The 24053-nt window shown below is 39.7% G+C and overlaps 1 protein-coding gene across 2 annotated transcripts in view; it reads left to right on the forward strand.

The window, feature by feature from the left end:
• kuz (zinc-dependent metalloprotease kuz) overlaps positions 1-24053 on the forward strand; it is a 78583-nt gene that overhangs the window by 16832 nt on the left and 37698 nt on the right. For both annotated transcript variants that reach the window (XM_069055728.1, XM_069055729.1), the window contains exon 2: positions 12705-12767. In XM_069055728.1, coding sequence (XP_068911829.1) covers positions 12705-12767 — 63 coding nt within the window. The remainder of the gene's footprint in view (positions 1-12704; positions 12768-24053) is intronic.

Genomic DNA, 24053 nt, shown 5'->3' on the forward strand with positions numbered 1-24053 from the left:
AATTGACATTTTTTCTCGTTTCCAATCTCAGACTTCGATAGAACTGTTTATAACTGTTTCAAATACCTGCAGGTGGTTAACGCAGAAGGTAAAACAAAAGTCGTTCCAACTTTGCTGAAAATATTTATGAAAATAGAAAAAAAAATGTAATACACTTTGAGGTACAGAGAGTTTAATTCGGATGAATATTTTTTGTATCCCGTAAGAGAGTTTGCAACAATAAATTGCCAGAATTTGTTTGTCGCTTTCGTTAAAACTTTTAACAGGAGTGCTTTTGTGTCAGATAGAGAGACAAATGAAAATAAAAATCTCATTTTGCCTTGAAATCCTTGAAGCGTTTCATGTTTCAAAAGCTTTACGTTATAAATGGATTGGTCTTTATCGATTCTTTGTTTAGCATGTTAATACCGAACACGGATGTGTGACATTTTTCGTAGCTCGAGGCACACCGCAACAAGATAAAACTCGTCCTCACATGGCCCTCGTTCTTGTGACTTTTGTCCATTTCAACGCTACTATTTTTGCGTTGAGCTTTCGTGTGTATCGACGTGCGAAAGCTCCAGTCACACATGCGTCCAAAAAAAGCATTAATATATTCAGCGATAGTGTAATGTGCCAGATATACGGCTTAAATTAAAAATTAATTTGCAAACTGGGGCTGACCTTAAGGCGGGTCACACGCGAACCAGGAATGGTCGCTCAAAATTCGAAAACAGACCCGGAATAAATCCATTCTTTTAATTAACCACATGCCGTTCCCGGCCTGCTGCATAACCGTTACGAGAATACCGACTGTCAACATTGTTTACAAACAAAATTCTTGACATAATACTTGCAGATTTGCCGAGGAGGAACCATTGTTTGTTTTATTGCCGCCGTAAAGTTCTTATTGTGGTAACGTCGGCAGTTTCACTTGTTTGTAGCGGCTGGAATGGGACCGAATTAACATTCGCGCCACAAAAAAAATTCTTACCCTTCTCATCACATTCAAAAACTTCAGATTGGGAACGGGGTTTGCTCGTGCTTAAATTACTGGCGCCAGTTTAGTTGCATCAACTACTCCACGCCAGTAGTCCTAGCGCCAGGAAAATTAGAAGCAGGACGGCAACGACTTTTGTTCGCCTAAGCTCGTCATTTCCTGTCGTTTCTTTTTTTAACATTTTCAGGTGAACTAAAGCAGTGGGCGCCATTAAAGACACAACTGGTGCCATTAAAATGGCGCCATTCTTACCCTCCTCATCACATTCAAAAACTTCAGGGTTTGCTAGTGCTTTAATTACTGGCGCTAGTTTAGTTGCATCAACGCCAGTAAAATTAGAAGTTGGGGTACTTTTTGGCCCCAACGCCTTTTGTTCGGCTAAGCGCTCGACGCTTTTTTTTAACATTTTCTGGTGAACTGGCGCCATTAGAAACACAATCGATGCCATTAAACTGGCGCCGCCAATATTATTTGCACTTGTACACGTTGGTTTTTAGCGTCTGGTGAAATTGGATTGTTCTGTGACTTTCTACCTGTTTCTCGATGGGATGCAGATGACAGGTCCAATTGGTGGCCGCGTTAAAAACGTTCGAACTTGTTCCGGTTAATTATCGGCAGCTGTTCCCAAATGGAATTTTAATTTATATCAGATGGCAATATTCCAAATTGGGCGATAATGCTTGGGAGTGATTTTAATTTTGTGTGGAGCAAGATTCGTCTGCAGAAGGCACCGCGCTGTAAAACCAAAGTGTTTCCTTAATAGTTGTCGCAGTTCTTCTGCAGGAGCTTTGTTTCCACCGGTTCGACCGGCATTTAACGTTTTAAAAGCTTGAAAAGTTGCCGCCAACTGTTCGGTAATGGTTTCCTCGTTCCGTTCACTTTTCCAGTTCGGAATCGAACCTGAAATATTTAGGGGCGTGAAAATATCTTTTTTATTGGCCAGATATGGGAGAGTGATTTTGTTTTAATGCATTCATGAAATTTTCGAGTGGAATGGTAGTTGAAGTTGATAAGGGAAGCCTGCACAATATTATTGGCACTTGTCGGGGGGTGAAAAAATAGAATTCGACGTGGCGGTCGCCCCTCCAGACGAAAAAACTTCAACCCCCTTAATAATAAACGAATTGGGCCGGTGCGAAAACAGAGAAGTTATTTTTAGAGGGATGCCTATTTTTTTTTATCTACTCGTTTAGGGGAAGCTGAAAGTTTAAATACCTTTTTCGGCAGTCTGTGCTTGTTTGCTTTAAATTAACCACTTTCGGCGCGACGACACATCCCCGCTTTGAAGCTTCCACTTCATCGGGGTTTTTTTCGCGGCGGGACGTTTTTCCCCGGTTAATACACCCCATCAGCGGTAATGGTGCGTAATTTGGGAGTGAGGTTGCGGGGGACAAATTCGACAATTTGTCGCAATTTAACTGAAACGAACGCCAAAGCTCCAGTTCGGATTTAGAGTACGTGTCAGCGGAATACCCCCACTGTAATTATTTTACGTCGGGAGCTTTCCGGTGGAGGTCGCGTAATTAACAAAGTTTAAAGTGTTTTTCAAAACGATAACATCGACTGCCGTACGGTTATTAGTCGAGCGAAGGAAACGTCGAGGGTGCTTTTCTCTTTTTTTCGCGCTTTGTCTGAAGAATTTCCAGTTATTGTGACGGTTTCGCCCCAGTTAAAATTTATTTCCCATTAGGCACAAGTTCGCCGGATGATAGGTTTCTGGTTATTGGAACAGGTCATGGTTGTAATTTAATGCAGGTGAACGGTTTCCGAAGAAAGGTGAATCACAGGAGTTGCGTGGAACTCGATTCCGTATTGTCGGAACGGTCGATAAGAACGTCCATAAGTTATTATTTCAAGTTTTTAGGAAACTGATAGCTGCTGTATTGTGTTTATCAAACGGCTCGAGTTCACCAGAATGCGATAACAAATCGAACTGTTTACTTGCAATTCATTCAGTTCCGAGTTTATTGATTCGCAGAGGCTCGGGGTGTTCGATGGTTTTTTATCAACAACTTATCTAACGTTCGACGAATTCTGTTGGTATTGCTGTTCAGAGGTAATCATTTCAATTATCGCCGGACAAATTGTAATGACGTCACTAGGAAGAAAACGTTCCGGCAAGATTTTTTTCCAATTTCGTAACTTTTCTAATTGAGTTGAGGTATGGAGCAATACACAGACAAACTTTTTCTTTATTGGATGTATCAACAAAACGATTTATTAAATAAATTGGGGTAGATGAAAGGGCAAAAAGGAACACCACTGAATACTTGTTTATTCGTAGAACTGATTGATCCATGACTACGAATTGACAATAAATTACTTCTTAGACCGTTTTATTAGCGTGACTCATCTGTGCTGACATTAACACTGCCAGTCAATGATAGTTAATTTATTTAATATCCACACAGTTATTATGTAATTTTATCGATCACTCGACCATATCAATTTTGTGGAAAAAATTATTAATAACTTAATTGATACACATTGTTTGTTTACTTTAATGTTCGATTCAAATGCATTAAGTAAACTATCGTGCGTTCATTTAATTTGTCTTCAAAGTTGGCGTTGAGGAGTCGATTGTGAATGCACCACTCGTGTAAAAACGTAAGATTTGAACAGCTGATCCGTAATCCATATAGTGCGTTCACAATCGACTCTTCAACGCTTACTCGTACTTCGGGGATGAATTTAAATGAACGCACGATAGCTTTGTAGCATTTTGAAGGAACCTGTAGTACATGTACCACGTTTGTGCGTTGTTGTTGCACAAATGTGATGGAATGTGACAGATAGTCGAAAATTTCTCGGAAGGTTCTCTAACTCTGATTGAGCTGTACTGAAGCGTTTGTAAAAGAAAAATAAGTAGCTAAAGTAAATTGAAACGAATTGTCAGTCAGTTTTAATTTAACCAGGTACAAATTTATATTAATTATGAATCAAGGAATTGCAAGGACTCAGGCTCTTATTTGTAGATCAAAGGTTTCCCACCCTTTTCGCGATTTGGTCCCTTTTCTCGTATTATTTTCGTGTGACATTAGTTTCCTTTTAGGGCCGTCTTAACATCTTCCGAACTGCTGAGGCTATAGCCCAGGGGTGTAAAGTTTGGGGGTGAAGTAAACTCAAGTCAAGGTTTCAAATCTTAAAATTTCCTTCTTTCCATTTTAGCTGTAAAGCTCGTAACATTTCTTCGAGCGTTTGTGGACCCTCTTTGAGGAGATCACTGCCCTCCGCGGATTACACCACTATTTTGGACCATAAAGAAATGGAATTAAAAATTTACTTTTGACGTTTATGATTGCAATGTAAAAGAGTATGAGACGTGAGGTGCCACGAAATCGACGAAACAGAAATAACAGAATCAGAACACAGTGACGAATTTTCCCTTTCTGGCAAATTTTGTTTGAGGAAAATGATGGATGTTAGTTTAAAGATAGAGAATCAGATAGTGATAGACAGACAAAAATTCTGAAAACTTTAAATGTTATCTGTATCGTGCAAGTTAGCAAGTACCAAAAATTTGTGTAAATATTGAATTAACAAAACAAACACTACAATTTTGTTTATGAGGATGGAGATTTTAGGAGTTACACCCTTTTCTATCCCTTTGGTTACTTCTTTGTAACTCGGATTGCAAGAAAGATATTCTTTGCAACTTTTTTTCCGAAGAGTTTAAATGATTAAGCATGGTTTTTCGAAAGTCGTCCATTATGTTTTTATCATTTAAATTCACGTTTAAATATGATGTTCTGGACATTATTTATTCTCGTCTGCCATCACTTTCCCTTCAAATTTGAACGCTCTTTTTGTTATTTTTGCGCTCTGTTAATTTGTGAGAGAATTATATAATTTGTTGCTATTTTTACTCCTGTTTTACATTATTTTGCATACTTCCTTGTATTAATCAATCATTAAATGATGAAGGCGTAGGCAAATACTATTTACTACTAAAATTATATACTTACACGTAATATAAGTACACAAAATTTTTTTTTTTATATTTCTTATACGGGTGTCCCAAAAAAAGACGAGTCCATAGCTCCCTTATCTAGCGGAAGATTTTAAATTAAATGGTTATGAATAGGCTACAATCACGTATAGCCCCAAGAGCTTCAAGGCTAAATTGTCAAAAAACATTTTTTTTCAAATTCAAACATTTTTAAAGTAATTGTGATAGAGATTTTTATTCTGAAAACAACAATGTATCACAAGCATACACTTACTTACCAAAAATACAAAAAAGTTAAAAAAAAAAAACACTACTATTGTCGATGCTCAAACTCAAAATATTTTAACAGTTTAGCTTTAAAGTCCTTGGGGGTGATCACCGAAAGCAGTAAATGACACTTTACTGCTGAGGTATTTGCACATATAATTTCTTCTACCTTTTTTTTTTAAAGAAATATGTAGTATATTTCAAACCAAGGTAAGAAAGTGCTTTCTTGTAGACCGCAGGTAAAGATTATAAACCGAGCCGTTGGCGAGGTTTGTAAGTGCCCAAAGTCTGCAAGGGCACTTTCTTAATAAGGTTTGAATACTATTTTTTTTCCTACCGGCACAACTTCGTTGAAAAAAGTCAAAAAAAGATGGTTATATTCCTGATTAAAACGAAAATTTTGAGAATTGAATAGTAGGCTGGGTTATTTGTTTCATAAACTTGTCATCGCATTTGAAGATTTGACGTTTGTTCCAAAATTTGATATAAACAGCAGTTGTAGTACCTACCTAGCTTATCTGTTTATTTTCCAGATTATATGATTGATCTACCAATTTGCTTTATTGAATTGGCTTTCATTTTTCAATAACTTATTTCACTTTTGACACTTTTGACATTTGTATTTTGGTACAGTTTTACCATAAACATTTCATGATTAACTTTCTTACCTTAGCGAGAAAGTTGAATTTTCTCACCTCAAATGAGGTATCCATAGCCTACATTTCTAACCGGTAGGGAAAAAATATCTTTACATTTCTTTCTCAATATTAGAGCTTCAGAGTAAGCACACTTGCCGTTATCAAAGTTGAGTTTTTTTTTATCCTGGCTGGTTCTGTTTCGTTTTTACAAATTATTGGAGAATGGATTCCCGTAGTGCCGAAATTGTCAGTGTCTTCAGAGTTCAAAGGACGCCATTGCTTCCATTTTTTTCAACAACTTTCCACATCTTTTGCAACAGTGCTCGGTGGTTTTATTAAATGTTTTCGTGATGATATAATAGTACCATAATTTAAGCGACGAATAGGTGTGATTCGTTACACACAGAGAAACAATGTGACGTTGTCGCACTCGTGCAATATTGATTGAAATTTGAAGTTCTTGCAATGTCTTTTAATTTAAAACATTTGCCAGATGCCGTGCTTGATTGCACCACCTTACTGTGTAATTTTGAAATTAGAAACCATTTGCTACTACGGACTTCCCAATTTATTTTCGTTTGCTTTTGAATTAACGTTTCTTTTTTACTCATGAAATAACTTATTTTTATATCGAATAATTATTGTTTATTTTGTATTAGACGAGGTTAAGTGGAATTCCCTCAATAAAGCCGCTAATAATAATCACGCCTAACACAACAATTCACAATGATTATTTCTTTTGTACATTTTTTGTTTGCAAATAGTCTTGACGCATTTTTTTTTTGTGATTATAATGTTGGGAAAAATTGAGTTGAGATGAAAACATAATTTACCTTGTTACAAACTTATACACAAGGCTTTTTCTTTCGCGAATTCCGCACGCTCGAGAGGACTTTGCAGACTACTCGCGTATAGAAAGAAGTTGATTTGACAGGTATAAAGATGCGAACTATATTTTAAGTAAAGTATCTTTTCCGGTTCACTGAGTTTATCCATATTTACAAATTCAGACTGCTCGAGAACAGAATAACATCAAATTGTACTTTACTCTTATCCACTTCTTGACTTTGATGGCATAAGGTAACGTTAGAAGTTGCTAGCCTTTGATCGTAGTTTCCGTTGATGCTGCGGTGTTTTTGTGCTCCACACTCAAATATTGAACAACTTTCGACTCTTTCTTGCATCCGCAGGACTGAACTATTCAACATTACGCGTGCCTTTAATAATTACCCTTGTTGAAGCAACAACAAACAAATACAAGATTTTACCTTCGGGGCAACCGTATTATTGTTTTTGAATTTTGTTCGGGAAATTCGACATTCGCAAAACAACCTCAACATTCCTTCCGGTGTTATCCTTCGTGTTTGTGGAACGCACAGCTGAGTTGAAAATCGATCGGGACTCTCTTCCCGGTATTCCTTATGTCGGGAACTACACCAGGAATTTTAATCGTGCCTTGATATTATGGGGAGGAAACCGCCGTTTAATATACAAATATTGCGTGGTTTTCTCGGAGGATTCGTGTTGCCCTTGTCACAATTTGGCAGACGACTCACTCCATCGGCACGTCTAACTTCGGGCCAGCATGTGCGGTCGGGTTAATCCCGAACTTCGGCTCTGGAATTTATTTAATTGGACGTTACACTAATTTAATAAGTTTTTGTGTATCGGGCGTGCCCTGTTAATTGGGGTAATTGCCGTCGAATTGTCTGTCTGTTGGTACGTCTGGGAGAACTCTTCATCAATCCACCTCGATTACACTCCTAAATTCCTCAGCAGCTCAACTCGCTTCTTCGAGAAGAGCATGGGCGGAGCCCGATTTGCACTGTAGTCTTATGGGATCGGGATCACGTGATGTGCTTTTCTCGTATTATGTTTTTGAAGTGGTCGGCGCGAGCGAGTAGCTGATCAAAGCAAACGAGATCACGTTGACTTGTTGTCACAAAAGAACACTAATTAAGTTCGACTCTCTGTGAGCGTAAAATTCGTAATTAGGTTGGAGTATTCAACAGATTTGTTCTGTGTATGCAGGAAACGTCTCGTACAAAACTGTTATTCAGTGGAGGTTTTCGCGACACGTTGTCTACCTCCTAGCAGACATGTTATGAAGTTTCCACCTTGTGCCGGAAGAGCAGTAAAGTTTGTCGGATAATTCCGGTCTAATGGCGTGCATATGTGACAGGGAAACGACAATGACAGTAGCAAGAAGGTTCAGCGGCGTGATTTAATTTTTGTGATTTTCTCAAGCACGGGAGTAGTTTTGTACGTCGCCGATCAAATTTCTATTCTTCTCTCGCGTCTCTTATTGAATTCAGTGCTCCAGCAAATGAGAATTGCGTTACCGTCATCTCGCTAGTTGCGATCATTTGAAAAGTGGACGTCAGATTGGTCTTGCAGCTAAACTCGTAACCATCAATATCTGTTACTCTTGCTCAAGCTCATCGCGGAAGCCCGTTCCGATGAATCGAGTAGATCGATATTTCTTTTTTGAAAAGAGTGGAACGGTTGGTTTTAAGTTGATTGAACAACTCCAGGTCTAGTTAATTAAAGGAGGTCGTCCTACACGTTACGTTTCGTTATTTTTCGCACAAATTGATTCGTAATTGCAGCTGAAAGGGGAAGATTAATCAATGAAATTTTCCTAGTTGCTGTTTGGAATAGTGGAAATACGAGCATTAATTACCTGTAATTTCGATTGGTTAAGTGGCGGTGACTTTGTTGACTCGCGAGTTTTAATAACAAATGAACCCGTCACACAATTAGAGCTCACCAAACGGTAACAAATTGAGTGCATCCTGTGCTCTTGCACGTCCCGAAGCAGGTTTACGAGCTCATTAATTATTGTTGATGCAATGCTCAACACCAGGAGGTGACAGAACTACAACTTTATTGTTTCAAAAGTTGAAACGTAATTCAGTTGTTGACAACACTACAAATCGTACACTTTTAATTTATTTCTTCTGCTCAAGTACGTTCGTTAGAATTTTATGTCCGCGTTGATCAGTTCTGCATTTTGAGGATTTCATATACAAAAATTTTGAGCGTAAAACATGTAATGTGAGCTAGTGACCTCTTCTCTTTCTGATAGATAATGTTACCGCGAATTTCAAACGCGGTTGGCTAATCCAAACGCGATTGGCCAATCTTTAGTACCAACGGTAGGACCGCCCCTAGGGTCAACCGACCAATCGGCGCGCGAGATAGATTCCCTCGTCGCCACGTTGCTCGCAACCGATGCATCGGCATCATTCGTGTCAACCGTCTTGATGAGACGTGTCGTTTCATTTACCTAACCTGTGCTCTTGTCAGAGCCATTTCAATTCCGTGGGGAGAAATCTCTGTCCCAACGCAAACAAAAAGACAACTCTTCCTCGGCGACCTAGTTGCCCAAGGCGTCCTGGTCCCCCGACTTCATCATCCAGGAGAAGAAACACCGCCGTCGCCGTCGAGGACCATTGACGCCGGTGACAATAGAAACAAAAAAGTCACTTCAAAAATTAATTCTGATGAGAATTTATCGAGTTTTTCACTTGGTCGCGTTTTCACGTAGAACCGTCTTTGTAGTAGACCATGTTTGATGCTTTTGTACCGACGTTACCTTGCCCTTGATGCAGGAGTTTGACAACAACCCATCCACTTTGTGTCTCTTTTCCGGGAAGCTGCATTTCCGTCAGGTCTCGAAGCCGTCACGATTTGCTTTTCAAGTTAGCAGATTGCTCTCCAGCTGGCGTCGCTTTCCCACCTCCGGGACTTGTAACGAATCTGTGATACGGCGGTGAAAGAATGGACTGTTCAAATATCATTTACCTAAGGGCGTAATCCGGTAAGGATTTGCGCGCCAAGTTTCCGGTGGCGTATCTCGGCTTTGACGTCACCGAGGATGCGTTATCGTCCTTCGAATCGCCACTCGGTCCAGTTAGTTATTATCCAAAATCCGGGGATCTGTCCAAACTCGAGAACTGAGCTCCGGTGAGGAATGGGATGGGTGGATGCGCCGGGTAGATAAATTGTTTCCTCTTAGACAAGCGGATTTTATCGAGTTTGGTTCATTTGCAAGTACGAGATGGTGTACACGCATCTTTCCATCTGTTGGGGTGTAGTTCAGAAGTTTGAGCAGGATATTATGCAAACATGTCGGTTGGTGTAGTTGGGCAAGTGGGAAGAGTCTACACTAATGAAAATTGCATCGAGGAAATGAGATAACAACTTTGCTGCTGTACTTAATTGTTTCTAAATGAGACACTGCTGCATTAATTACAACTAAATACAATTTTTAGTCGACTGATCTCTACAGAGCTCGAGTTTTAATTTTCCGTCTTCTAGTCTTGCTCTTGGAGAGTTTAGCAGCTTAGATTACTCTACTGTTCGTATTACACCTCTCGGCGACGTTAGAATCTCCTCTTTTAGCCTTAAGTTTTGATCGCATCTCGAATTTTTCTTTACAACTAGTCGGCCAAGGATGGAAAATTAAATTGTCGGCTGGTTCAGTACAATAATTTGACATCGAGAGTGATTCGGTTCCTATCGAAGATCTCTTTACTCGTGGGACGCGAACATGTTTTTTGTCGTTGTTGAAGGTTTTGTGGAGAATATAAAAATAACCAACCGTCTGGTTTTCCGTTGCCTTTAATTTACGTCGCAATTTGTTGTTGATAAAAGTGGAATGAAACGCGATGAGAATAAAAACATCAAAGGGAACTGCGAATTAAGACAGTTCAGGGTAGGCGTTCACTTTGATATAGTTTTTGTAAAGGGAAATTATAAAAATGTCAAGGATTTTGATTAAAAGTACAAAGAATTCTTTCCTACGACCACATCAGAAAGATCTATATTGTATCATACTACTGAGATAAAATATGGCACAGTGTACTCTTATGTAGACATTCAATAAGGACATTAATATAAAAAAACGTTCTTGGGGGTACTCATGTCATTGCCGCACTCTGCGTATCACTTTCGACGGCCGACAGCAACGGACTGTCCCAAGCGTTCCAACCCTCATAAAAGTATTAGTACGTTATAAAAACCCACATTCGTTGTTCCAAATATCGTTTCCTACTAGTATACTCTTGTCTTTGATCCTTGTAGAGTTTGTTTGTTTTCTTCTATTTATCAATCATGAATCATATAAAACGTGTGGAACGAAGATTTTATTGATGACTTCTTGAGTATGATTATGATGAATACTCCTTTAAATTTGGCACTCTGACTGACAAGTTGAATCCATCTGAATTCCTTCCCTTTCTGCACTGACGACATCCACGTCGTCAAATTAAAATTGAACGTTGCAACGCATTCAGCAAGCTTTTGTGCATCTCGATTTTTTCCCACCTTGCAGGAAGTCATTTCCAATTTGCGCCGAACGCGTACCGTTCTGGTACCCTTTGTGTACACCGACATTGCCATCAACTTCGATTATTGCACGTAGATCGAGACACGCGTCGTTTGCCGTATCACAGCCAAACAATCAACCTGGAAGCGACGGAATCACAGCGAGGGTCTTCCACGGCTCTACTAACGTTACGTATGCTTCTCGCCTCCGCAGTTTTGTTGCTTCTCCACTCTCGCGTGCTTCATAAATTGCGAATCCTACTTTATCTCACAATTTGCTGCTTTCGCCAGTAATCTGGCATGGTCGCGCGCCACACCGTAATGGATACTCCACGTCCTCCCCGGAACGGGGGCGTCTCGCGATCGATCTCCGGGTATTATGCTCTCGGGTCGGGCCACAGTTTTTTTTTCTTCGTGCATTGACCAGTTTTGTTAATTTGGAGTGTTCGAAAAGTTCCGTGATTAATATCGCGGCGGTGATGTTGTCGCTTTGTGTCTTTGATGGTCGGGACAGCGGCACCGGTTAATTGAGCGGAAAGGGTCTTTATTTGGGGAATAATGACTCGCTGGAACGTGGAAAATAATGTAGACCTGGAGGTAATGTGTGTGAGGATGGAAGTTTGCGTAAGATCGATTTTTTTGGGTACTTTTTGTCCTCGCCAGTCGAAGAAATTAACTAACGTTTAGATCTAGCGTGAAACTACATAGACCCACATAAAATGATTGTAATGCTTATTTGTACCAGCGAAGACGTGGAAAATATTATTTGACGGTGCAGATTCACGTATGTTGCCTCGCACGGCTGTGTGGAATTATGTTTCCCGCAACTGTATTCTCTTCATAATTTACGACAGGACGTGCATTCAAAATTTTCTATTCCCTGTTGTAACACTGTTGAAAACAAGATAAAATGGTTGTTTCTGACTTATTTTTTACTTTGTCATGTCCAAACTACATTTTATCTGACAGTCTTGTGAAATTGATAGATCTGCCACATAAAAATATAGTTTTCTGGTAATGTTGGAGTCAGATTAATTAAAAAACGACTCGTAATTGATACTATCCAAATTTTTAAATTAATTGCTGCAAATCTGGCGCGCCTGTATAATCTGTAAGTCACGCAAAATCGGAGTATCTCGCGGTGCGCTTTTAACCAAAGTCCCGAAATTGTATTTTTTTGCGACTCAAGAACTCTTCCACTGCCATTTGAGCTCGGAGCAATTTTTTTTGTAAATACGCCCCCATTTTTCTACCCCTTTTAGTGCACAGAAAGGACGTCGGATGCACTGTTGGTTCTCTTGTGTCCTCGTTGGACCGTAAAGGCGGCTTCGACCCGACAAGAATGTGATTCTGTATCCGGAAACGTGATTAAAAATAAAAGAGACCAAACGGATGGCATGATACGAACGTCATTGTCTGTGTTTTGAAATTGAGCTTTCGTTTCATTTAGCGGAGCAAAATTGGGTCGTATTTTAGTTTAGTCTAATCTTTATGGTGATGCACCGGCGAGATTACATTTTTTTTTTCGTTTTCTTTGCAGATAAGTTTCCCGTCAGACCCACCACCAACCCAGAGGCATTTTTACAAAGCAACGGAGTCAAAGGTAAAGTTAGTTTGAATAAGATTTTAGAAGGTCAGGATTCGTTAGGAAATTTAATATCAAATGTGGTTTACATACGGCGAGGCTGTGCGGTCCGCTAATGAGTTTGGATAAATTAAATGGAATGTGTGGATAAGATGAGTAAAAAGTAAAAAGGTTCTTTCGTTTTGTAAATGGTGTCATTTATAATCATTCCATTGCCAGAGATTAAGTACGTACCACAAAAAATGGTGGATAGTAAATTTATACTTATTAAAAGCACAACGTGAATATGTTTGACTGATTATTATTTGATGATGTGTGTCGAATATTTTACCAAAATCAACAGACTACATAATTTTTTTCACATTTGGATGTCTGTGCAGAGCTTGCTATATATCAAATTATGCATGTTCAATTCTATACTATATTTAGATCAGATTGAAATAACTAAATATTGTTTGCTTGTTTGCTATGTCAGATTTGAAACCAAATGTGGTTGCTTGTCATTAGCATAATTCTGTATACATGAATATTTTACGATCAACAACGTATTTTCAGCAGTATATCATATTCGGTACAAGAATGGAGCCAAGACACTACCCTGAGGTATTCCAGATGTGTATATGTACAAAAAAAAAAAACAATTAGGAAGAGTACATTCTTTCACATTCTTTTTTGTTTCTAATATTTATATTTATGAATATGTAGTTTTTCATTAAAATGAAAAATGTGTTTTTCAGTAAAATTGCAATCAATAATTAAAGGGGAAAATCGATTGAAAAATTAAATAATCCGTAAAAAACTAATTTGAAGGACGGAAGTGAAAATTCTTTCGTATTGTCTTATCCTGCAGGGGACTAGGAGTGTTTTTATTTGATCAAACAATGAACAATACCAAGAAACAAGTCTATTTACGGTTTTACCACCTGCTAGTCAAGTCAAGGCACAAAACAACCTCTTTCTTTGAATTAAATATTACAAATTAAGGACTTGCATTCTTTAGCGTCTTCTCTTTTGTCGATAATGATTTTATGTTGTGTGAAATTAAACAGCAAGTATTAATACATACCACGAATTTGTATTAATTCGAATGGTAAATAAAAAATTATTGGTACAAATCGCTTTATTTGACCCTATTATGCGTTTGCACCGGAGGAAATACACAGAATAGTTATTTGTATATCAAGGCCGCGAAATCTTTCTTTAACGTATTGAGAGAAAAAATGTCGCGGAGGTCGCTTGCGACCGAGGCAGAACAATCGCGAGGCCAAGGTGCCAGAAATGTTGTGTGCCCAACAAAGTACTCGTCGATTTTTTATTGAGCGGATCTGATTTCAGCTTCGTTGGACTTGCAGCTTTCCGTCGTGTTTTCTCTCCAAAACGCCAACATAACATATCTGATGCAGTTTCCAATTTAAAACGTTCCATATTTCGTCGGAATGATATCTCAAAGTCAACGATTCGTGTTTGCACAGATGCACCTACCGTGTCGACTAGAACCCTGACATCGCAACTAATCCACAACGTGCGCAATTTTCCTCCACTTATTGTAGCCGTTTGACGATGTTGTTCCAACGAAGCCGCTAACCGCCTCATTCAAAGCCGTCACTTGATGAATCTCCATCAGACAGACCGCCCGTCGAAATGGAAGACTGCTCGCGAACCCAGCTGTGCCAAGATAATTTTCTCTAAAGTGTTATAAAATCGCGAGGGACGGGGCGAGTTTTTCTCTCATAAATAATACGTCGACCTCGCCTCCATAAATTCCGTGTCAATCCATCCCGTTTCGTTCCGGAATTCGTAACGGTTTTTATTTGACGGAAAATTTGCATCGGGAAAAATGGTGGATGCGCCGGGCGACCCAATTAGTCGTGACATGTCGTGTGCGTGTGTTTTTTTTCCGGCATCAGATATTTGCAGAATCGTAAATCCCAATATCACTTAATGTCCGGGGCAAATTGGTTTTCGCGAACGGGACTTCGCTCTGATAAAGACTTACTCGTGCAGCGTGCGTGCGTAAGCCGCCAAAAGAGGCTTCCCATATCGAAATACGATTTGGACGTTCGTTGGAAACAACCGACACAGTTCGGCGTTCCCAAATGGCTTCCGGTGCGGTGGGGCTCGATGAAAAGCGCATACATCACGTGCACGACGGTGCTGATACCGATTCGGCGCGTCAGCGGGGACTTGTCGCCCGAGATGAGTACAAGGGACGTCATTACCTCCTGGATCCATAACAATTACGGGACGTGTCGAATTAATATCGATCCGACTGACTGAATCGCGAATATGACACCTGAAACGGAAAATTAATGTTGTTTCGGGCGGAAGGAGCTTTGAATTGGTGATTTTTTGACGGGGCCGAATACGTCACTCTGTGGTGGTATTATTAGAAGGAGCGCCCCCACCCACCGAATTCATTTTTCTCGTTTCTTATCTGCAGTGCTTTTTAAAATGTGGCCGCAGCAAATGGTAATATTTTACGTAAATTGCAGAAACATGTGACGTTGTGAAAGCGAAAGCCGCGACACGGTGATGCATGAGGTCCCGTTTTTCCTACATGTGTTATTTAGCGATGTATATTTTATGCGGTTCTAAAGCGGGCGAAAACGTGCGGAAAAACGACGGTTGCTTGCGAATAGTGTTAGGGATTGTTCCCATTTTTTAAAATTTTGTTTATTGCTAAAGATCGTCGAAGTGGTAAAGTGAATTGGAAGACATTAATTATTCCAAGGCAAGGAGTTGTACTTAATTCGAAAAGTTTTTGTCAGGCTGGATTGTGAGAACTTTGGGTCACGACCTGATTCCAGTTAAATTGGAGAAACAAGTGCGAGTATCTTGTAAATCCTTCACGCAGGTGTGAAGATTTCCTCATTGCAAAGTTTGTTGGTTTTCAGATCTTTGTAAAAATGTATCACGTTATTTATTATTATTAATAGTAAATTCATCGATGAGCGTGTAATGTTGGCTGTACTCGTGAGTATTGATCACTACACGCGAGTAGAATACGATACTTTTTCTACGACGTCCAGATTTCATCATTTCCGCTATCGAAATTTATTTGTTGCAGGTTTTTCTTGCATTGTCGCAATTTACGAATTTATGTCCCAAGTTAAACGTCACAAAATCATTGTGATTTTGTGAGAAAACCACCATTCCCGGACCATTCCGGGTGTAAGCTAGACGATTTATAATGTGATTCTCCGAACCTCAACCTTCGCATCTTTTTCCGATCTTAAATCTCTCCTTCTGTGTGCATTAACCGGCCTCCGGGGACCCTTTGTCGGTGGGGTTTTCGGTTTTATAAACTTTGTATTTTTATGGGGCCAAACTTCCCCAAGGTGTGCCAGCGAGATCGGCACGATTGCCATATTTAATTACGTCATGTCGCATTCGGAACGACGATAAAACGCGTTATAAAATTCGAAACAAAACTCGTGCCACTTCGACATTTACTCTTGTTGTTTGTTCCTTCGCTTTTATCGCTCGACAGCTCGAGTGGTGTTCTTCACCGTCAAAATTACTCGCGGGACATTATTACTAGGCTGCAGTTATGAAATCTCCATCGCTCTCTTACACTCCAGAACGGCGCAAAGACACCCGAGAGGAACGGAGCGACATTCATTCTCCCAAATGGCTAAATAAATTTATGTTATTCGACGTTGTAATTTTACGCGATTATGACACCACGCAGGTGGGGTTCTCGATCTGGAAGGAAGGGAAATCGTCGAGGAATTTTTCGACTGGGAGTTTTGTGTTTATGGATGTTTTAATCGACTCGAGCAGACAAGGGTGGCAGCGGAGGCGTGATGATTGCTGCTTTAATTACATTACTTCGACCTTGATCAGACGAACACTCCAATTAAGTTAATTAACTAAATACTCGAGTGACACGGTCGAAAAGCTCTTGCACGAAAATAAGAAAAGAGCATGACGGGAGTCCATTCTTTTCAGGTGTGAAGTTGCAGTTTGCTCCCTAAAACTGAAAGATGGAGGACTCGCCGCAGTTGCAATTTTATGAGGCAGCTCGTTCATTGAAATCTGTTATTTCCTGCTTTGTAAATATTTTTCGCTCACCAGATATTTATGTGGACGTTTAGTGCGAAATAAAATGTGGCTTTGAAGTCGCAACGCGGTCAATTTATTGAAAGTGGAGAATTAAATTTTTAAATTATTTCATCCGTTCAAAAGGAAACTCGGTAGGGAATGGATTGGTTATTAAAGACAAAAAGTCAACACGTAAGTTGGAGATCTCAAACAAACAAATTATAATTGTTTTTGGTGCAAATTTATATTTCAAAAGTGTGTTCGATTAATTTTTTACGGTTTATTCATATTATTAATAGTAAATTGATCGACGAGCGTGTAATGTTGGCTGTTATTCACGAGTAATGATCATTACACGCGAGTAAAATACGATACTTTTTCTACGACGTGCAGATTTGATTTGTGAAATTTTTTGTATTTATTTTGTCGCCTTTAAAAAGAACGGCTTTTCTTGTGGAAATCAGATTCGTTTAGTACTCAACCCACGGCAGCATGAAACCAATAAGGGTGAGTTGTATAAGGTTTTTTTCCTTTTAGTTGCAAATACAGATCCAGCCGGTGCAGTCACGAACGCGACCGACTTTAAAGAATCCATCTTTTGTCGTACAAATGGTAAAAAGAATCCGTTTCGTTCACCTGAAGCGCGCAGGTCAAATATTTTTTTTTGTGTGTGTTTGCGTTTGCAGCGGTCGCGAGACACGTATTTATGGATTGCGTGAAGAGAACGCGTAAGACGATAAAAAATCTGATGATGCACATACGCGCACGTCGGAAGGACCGCCGTGATAGAGCTGGCAAATGAAGTGGAACATATGAAATGAAATGGGAGAGATAAAAAGGAATTGACGTGAAATATACGAAGAAGATGTAGTTATGCGAACAAACACCTCCTCGGAGACCGTCGGGCTGGGATACAAACAGCTAAACAAAAGTTCACCGGGGAATTACCGACTTTATCCTTGCGGATATGGCCAGTGCGGATCCGGCGTCTGATGCGGGTCGTTTGCCTTCAAGTCCCCGCACAAAAATAATTAACCCGGCGATATTTACCATTAACGATGATTAATCGTCGCGATCGTTTCGATCTGAACGCCGAAAATCCCGTCATATTTTAAGCCGGATTATAAGAGTGATGGCGACGTGTTTAAAATGCTACTAACACGACTACTCACATTAGCCTAATTGAGATATAAATAACGTTAATTCTGTACGAGCGTTTCAGAGCAATTTGTTAATTACACGACGCACACGAGTTAATCATGGGACGAGTCATGGACAAATTTCTTCTGGAACGAGTGTGGAATCGAAGAATTTAGTGCTGAAGAGGTTCGGTTCCAGATGATTCTTTTGCACCACGAAGAAAAGTAAAAATTGAGTTACACGCTTCATTTATCGTAGACCGATGTTCGCGATGACATATTTATTCTCTTTCGTTTCAATATACCTCCGGAAGAGGTGTTAGTTGACGCTACGCCACACGGGCACCATTGTTTCAGCCAACAATAAGACTTGCCTAAATGTGAATATGTGTTTGGCCCACTGTTTTTCAACATTTTTTAAGGATATTGGAAAAAATTACAGATGTTAGGGCCGATGGGGTCTCAGCGGGGTGGGGAAGCAACGCCCACTTACGGGGGTTGGATGCTACCCACTCCAAGAATATGAAATGTAAGACCGCTCGAAAAAAAGGGACTTCTTGTTTTGTACTGTAGTTGGCATTTGGTAATTTGTACTGTAGCTAAATGTTGATATAAATAAAGAAAAATCCAAAATTTGGGCTAATTAATTGGTCATCCATTGTAACCCTTAAACCACCACACACAACATTGGTCTTTCGAGGACAACTATCATCCATTGTGATGAGCATTCAACACGAAACATTGGTCCTTCGAGCCGGATCTTGACGGCGAATCTACGGTCAGTCGAATCATTCAAGAAAACAACGGCCAAAAATCCTTAACGCTCTAAGGTGCTATCAAAGTTTTCGATAATATCGAATGAGAAGAACGAAAATCTCTTTGGGACAGTTTGATAAGTTCTAATTTTGGTACAAGTGGAAAGTAAATATTGTCTGAATGCGCCAGTTAGACCTCATCGTCGTGAAATGTTGAAAATTGTACTAATTAATTATTGTCATCCTCTAGAGAGGTTGCTGCTGTGAAATGCTACCATGAGAATATACAATTACAGCGAACAGCAACAAAATCATCTCTTCCTCTCCTCCACTTGATTTTTTGTCGTTTTGTTTTCCGTCGTAGTGGGTAAACGGATAAAGTTGTGGTTTTAGAGATTTTTTTAAATTTAATTAACTGATGGAGATTTATAAAACCAGTCCCAAGAGGTGTCGGATGAGGGAGCAAATAAAAAGCGAATCTTGTTATGTCACTTGTTACGTTGTTCTGTTTCATTCGGGAAATTAATCTACCCAGACTAGAATTTTGTGCTCGAATTTCTGTTCAGGTACATATTTAACGTTGTCCGGGACAGTTTCTTTATCGCTGGTGCAGTAACCGTCATTTCCTGCCTTGTTATCATTTGTAAAAGTGAAATACTTTCCGTCGTTTATCAGTATCACAGTGGACTTCAAAACAGAATTTTCCTGAATGCAAATCGCCAATAAACCTATTCAATGGATCAATAATTATTTACGGTACGAGTGTGTTATGTTGGCTATAAGTCACGCAAGAAAAAGTATAATTTTCACAAGTGGCTTATGGAACATAAGACATGAGTGTCATACAAAATTTTATCCAACAACTGCAACAGTTGCAGATAAATGTAAAAGTAACTCAACAGTGAGTTACAGTTATAATTCATACGTGAGTTATGACTAATAACACACACGTGACTTATAGACCACTTTACGGGCCTGAAATGAGAACAATTAAGACTATAAGTGTTGAATAAAATGTTATCCTTTAAATTATGATAGCAGCCTGCTGCGATTAGAAATATGTATTTCCAATTAATTTTAGCCCACCGTTAGCATCACCAAGCCTTTCCAGGATAACCAAATCGCGTCATGTCAAATAGTATTTTCTCTGTAATTAGTCACCGTCGATAGTACATATGGCGTAGGATCGTAATATTTCTTTCCGAAGGACGTAAAGCTTTCATCCTGAACGATTGACGTTATCGTTGGACGTCGTTTATGGGTTTTTCGAGGAGGGGAGCTTTTCCCCTTTTGTGCGCAGTTCACTTATTTTTAATCCTCACTTCCTGTACGATTGTGTTTATCGACACATTTTGGTCAGAACTTTTTGCTCTGTCTTTGTTGCAGTTGCATTTGGTATGCAAAAGGGGCAACCAAAACACAAAACAGATGAGGAGCGAGTTATTATTGTTCGACCGTTCGGAAAAATTGTGCCGATTGAAAAGCACCATAATTGCGACGGGTTTTTGCGATAAACAATCGGTGGAGTTGCAGTAATCAAAAAGGGCAACAATCGGATCTTGATGAGTTTTTAAGCGGTCCAGAGAGGTGGAGTTTTCCAGCGGAGTTGTGGATGGGCACGTTTCGTGTGGCAAATGTAACATCTGAATATTATTCTGATTGGAGCTGATGCGTTTATTATGTTGATCCGATTGTGGCCGGAGTAACGAGAATTCAATAATTATTGTTTGATTGATTATGCGCGGTCGGTCGCTCGGAATAGCGCAATTTATACTGTCATAAATGCAACTAAAAACGCATTACGTGGGGGAGACCGGTGATTAACTTCGTAAATATTAATCGATTCGTTTTCATTTTTGTTTGTGGTATTGTGAAGTAATACGGTAATGAGTGAAACTACATCTCGTGGCGTCACGAATTTGAATTACAATCATCGTTGGATTCTGGGTGTTTTTAACGCTTTCTGATTCCGTTTTGTTGTAATCAAGTTGTTGGAGGTGGTCAAACATGTCAGGAGTTGTACTCGTGAATGCCGCAGGTGTATTATCTTTATTGTCTTATCAGAAGCTGTACCTGCGGGGAAAAAATCGAACGGAGGCGAAAGTTTCACGAGAAAAAAATTCAAAACAAGGTCTTAAAATTGAGAAATCTGTCGTTTTACAAGCTATAAATCTGATTTTTTTTTTGTTTTTTAGTTTTGATAAACATTAACAAAGCTTTCCAGTTATGTAATTGTACTAGAAAGCATTGGAACAAGATTCTGCAAGATTCTGACTTGCTTACAATTCTCTTGTATCTCAAATGTATACTCGTAATTTGATCCAAACTGCTGCCGATGTGATTTGGTTCTTCCTCCATTTTTCGTCTTTCAGCAACCTTGTGTATCATATTTTGGTTAACAAAGCGATCAGCTTCTTTCATTTTGTTCTTTCTTCCCACCCCTTTATTTATTTTATTGTAAGCTCTTTAGGGCTTTTGGGGGGAACGTTCAAATGTTACTTTGATTCAATCAGTTGGTCGCTTATTTTGCGAACTTTGAACTGGCAAGTCGAGCCAAACAAATTATCATTTTAGTGGTTGTTATCGATGAAGTTGTCGACTTTTTGTAGACATTTAAAAGTGTAAAGTTTAGCACTGATAGCAGTGTCACGAACTTGGGCGATATAACGAGCAGAGACACCATTTAATCAAATTGTCACCAGAACAAAAATATTTGCTTTAAATTTTGTTCTTCCCCTAAATTTGACTTCACTGCGAACTAAGCTCTAGATGGAGATCCAGGAGAGATCCAAGATGGGAGCTAGAGAAACACCTAAGGGAGATTCGGGTGAGAGACATAGGGAGATCCAGGGAGATGCAGAAAGATCCATGGGAGAAAAGGATGATCCGGAGACGATACAGGGAATCTGGGCGAAAATCTGGGAGATCCGGTGAAGGTGGATGGGTATGGCAGATGCAAAGAAGATACAGAGAGATTCATGAGAGATTTGAATTAGATATGGGGAGATCTGGCCGAGATACAGGAGATCCGGAGGAGGTACAAAGAGATCCTGGGGAGATAGAGAGAGATAAAGTGAAGAGATCTATGGGAGATAAAGAAGATCCGAGTGAGAGACAAAGGGAGATACAGAAAGACCCATGGGAGATAAAGATGACCCAGGGGCGAAAATCAGGAAGATCCGGGGGAGATACATGGGTATGGCACATGCAAAGCAGATACGGAAAGATTCATGGGAGATTTGAATTAGATATGGGAAGATCTGGCCCAGATACAGGAGATTCGGGTAGGTACAAGAGATCCGGGGGAGACACACAGAGAGACCTATGGGAGATAAAGAAGATCTGGGTGTGAGACGTAGAGAGCTCCAGGGAGATCTATGGGAGATGAAGATGACCCGGGGGCGATACAGGGGATCTGGACGAAAATCAGGAAGATCAGGGGGAGGTACATGGGTATGGCAGATGCAGAGAAGGTACAGAGAGATCCATGGTAGATTGGAATTAGATATGGGAAGATCTGACCGTGATACAGGAGATGCGGAGTAGGTACAAAGAGATCCGAGGGAGATGGAGAGAGATATGGTTGGAGAGACCTATGGGAGATAAAGAAGATCCGGGTGAGAGACATGGGAGATAAAGATGACCCGGGGGCGATTCAGGGGATATGGGCGAAAGTCAGGAAGATCACGGGGAACTTACCTCCTTTGTCTTCATCTCACAGGGATAAAATATAAATTTGCCACGAGCTACAGTCCGGGATGGATCATTGATTTAGATCAGAAGTGAGATCGGGTCAAATACTGGACCTTGTGGTACGCCATAATTGATCGGGAAGTTAATGGATTTGGGTTGACTTGATGTAACAAACTTTGTTCCATTATATAACTAAGAAGCTATAAAGTTATTCATCAGGCAAGTGTGGTAAATTAATCCGGCCTAAATGCTGTGTCATTGGATGTGCGACGGGACACAATTTGAAGTACGACAGGATCACTTGGGCTCTTGGCTCGTTTCTGGATTTAGTAGGTCGGACCAAGAGACCGTCACCATCCTCACCCGGCCAACGCTAATCATCTCCGGTTGTAATTTAATCGGTCGCGTCGTCACCCGACCATTCCAGCGACATGGAAACAAGTTAAAGTGCAATCGAAATTAAACGAACGTAATCTTGGAAAGCGAAACCAAAACGAGCCAAGTTGTGCAATTATAGTGAGTGGCTTCCGCCGTTTGGGGTTAGTTAGGGGCGAAGTAACCCTTTCTCCTCTCTGACAAATACGGCTCGCTCGCATTATGAAAATTCCAGTCCTGTTTGTGTCTCGACCTCGTAATTAATCCGTTCGGTCGCATCTGTGGTAGATTTTTTTTTTCGACTGGTGGATACAAAGTATGAACTGATGGTTGTTGGAACGTTCATAATTTTTGTGGAGCAACAAGCGAGATCGATAACGGAGCGACAGACCGGCAGCGATTTACGATGATGGCCCGAATCCCGTGTATGGTCTTGAATTAATTTTTAAATTTTGTCTCCAAGTATTCCTCGAGTGATGCATTATTCATTAATGTAGTGTTTGGGAATGAAATTAATTAATGAACTCCCACGTCTCTTCCCAACGAAATTGGGACTCATCGAGAATTTTTTATTTCGACAAAGTATAGACAAGATTCCGTCAGAATCGGACGTCTTCGGGAGGTGGTCGACTAAACTGTAGACAGGAATATACCACGGTAACATGTCACATTAACATGGTTTCCGTTGCAAATACCGTGAGATCGAAAAAAATATTCTAGTTGGCTGTGACCAAAAATTTCAGTTGGCAATTCGTTAAGATTTCAATTATCAAATGTCAGTCTTAAAAGTTATGTAGTTTAGTAATTTTGAGAACGTTGAAATCTTGATTTTCATAAAGGTGTCAATTATGTGTGACCTGTCGGTTGTAAAAGTCCGGAAATTTTGTTGAAATTCCTCAAAAACTCGAGGTGTCGAATAAGACCATTCACCGTTCTCAAGTCTTTTTCCATTTGTGAAATAACACTGCACAATGAAAATTTTTTGCTCTAAAGTGAACATATTGTAATAGCGAATTTTAATAGTCAATATCTAATAATGACAGTTACTATTGTAATGACATCTGATGACATTTCAATTACATTTTTACGTTTTGCCCACTGAAGCGTATTAATCACGGCCTTCTCGATTTTTTTATTTTCGATCGCACGGTATGATATTAAAAAAGATACATATTTTTATATTAAATGTACATTGGAAATGGCACAGGATCGGATTTAAATTAATTTTGTGGGTTCTGGGTCAGGGAATAAACACGCTATTGGTATAATGTTATCGACCCGAGCTATCAACATTCTGT

This window comes from Tenebrio molitor, chromosome 8, assembly GCF_963966145.1.
Source record: "Tenebrio molitor chromosome 8, icTenMoli1.1, whole genome shotgun sequence".
Lineage (NCBI taxonomy): Eukaryota > Metazoa > Arthropoda > Insecta > Coleoptera > Tenebrionidae > Tenebrio > Tenebrio molitor.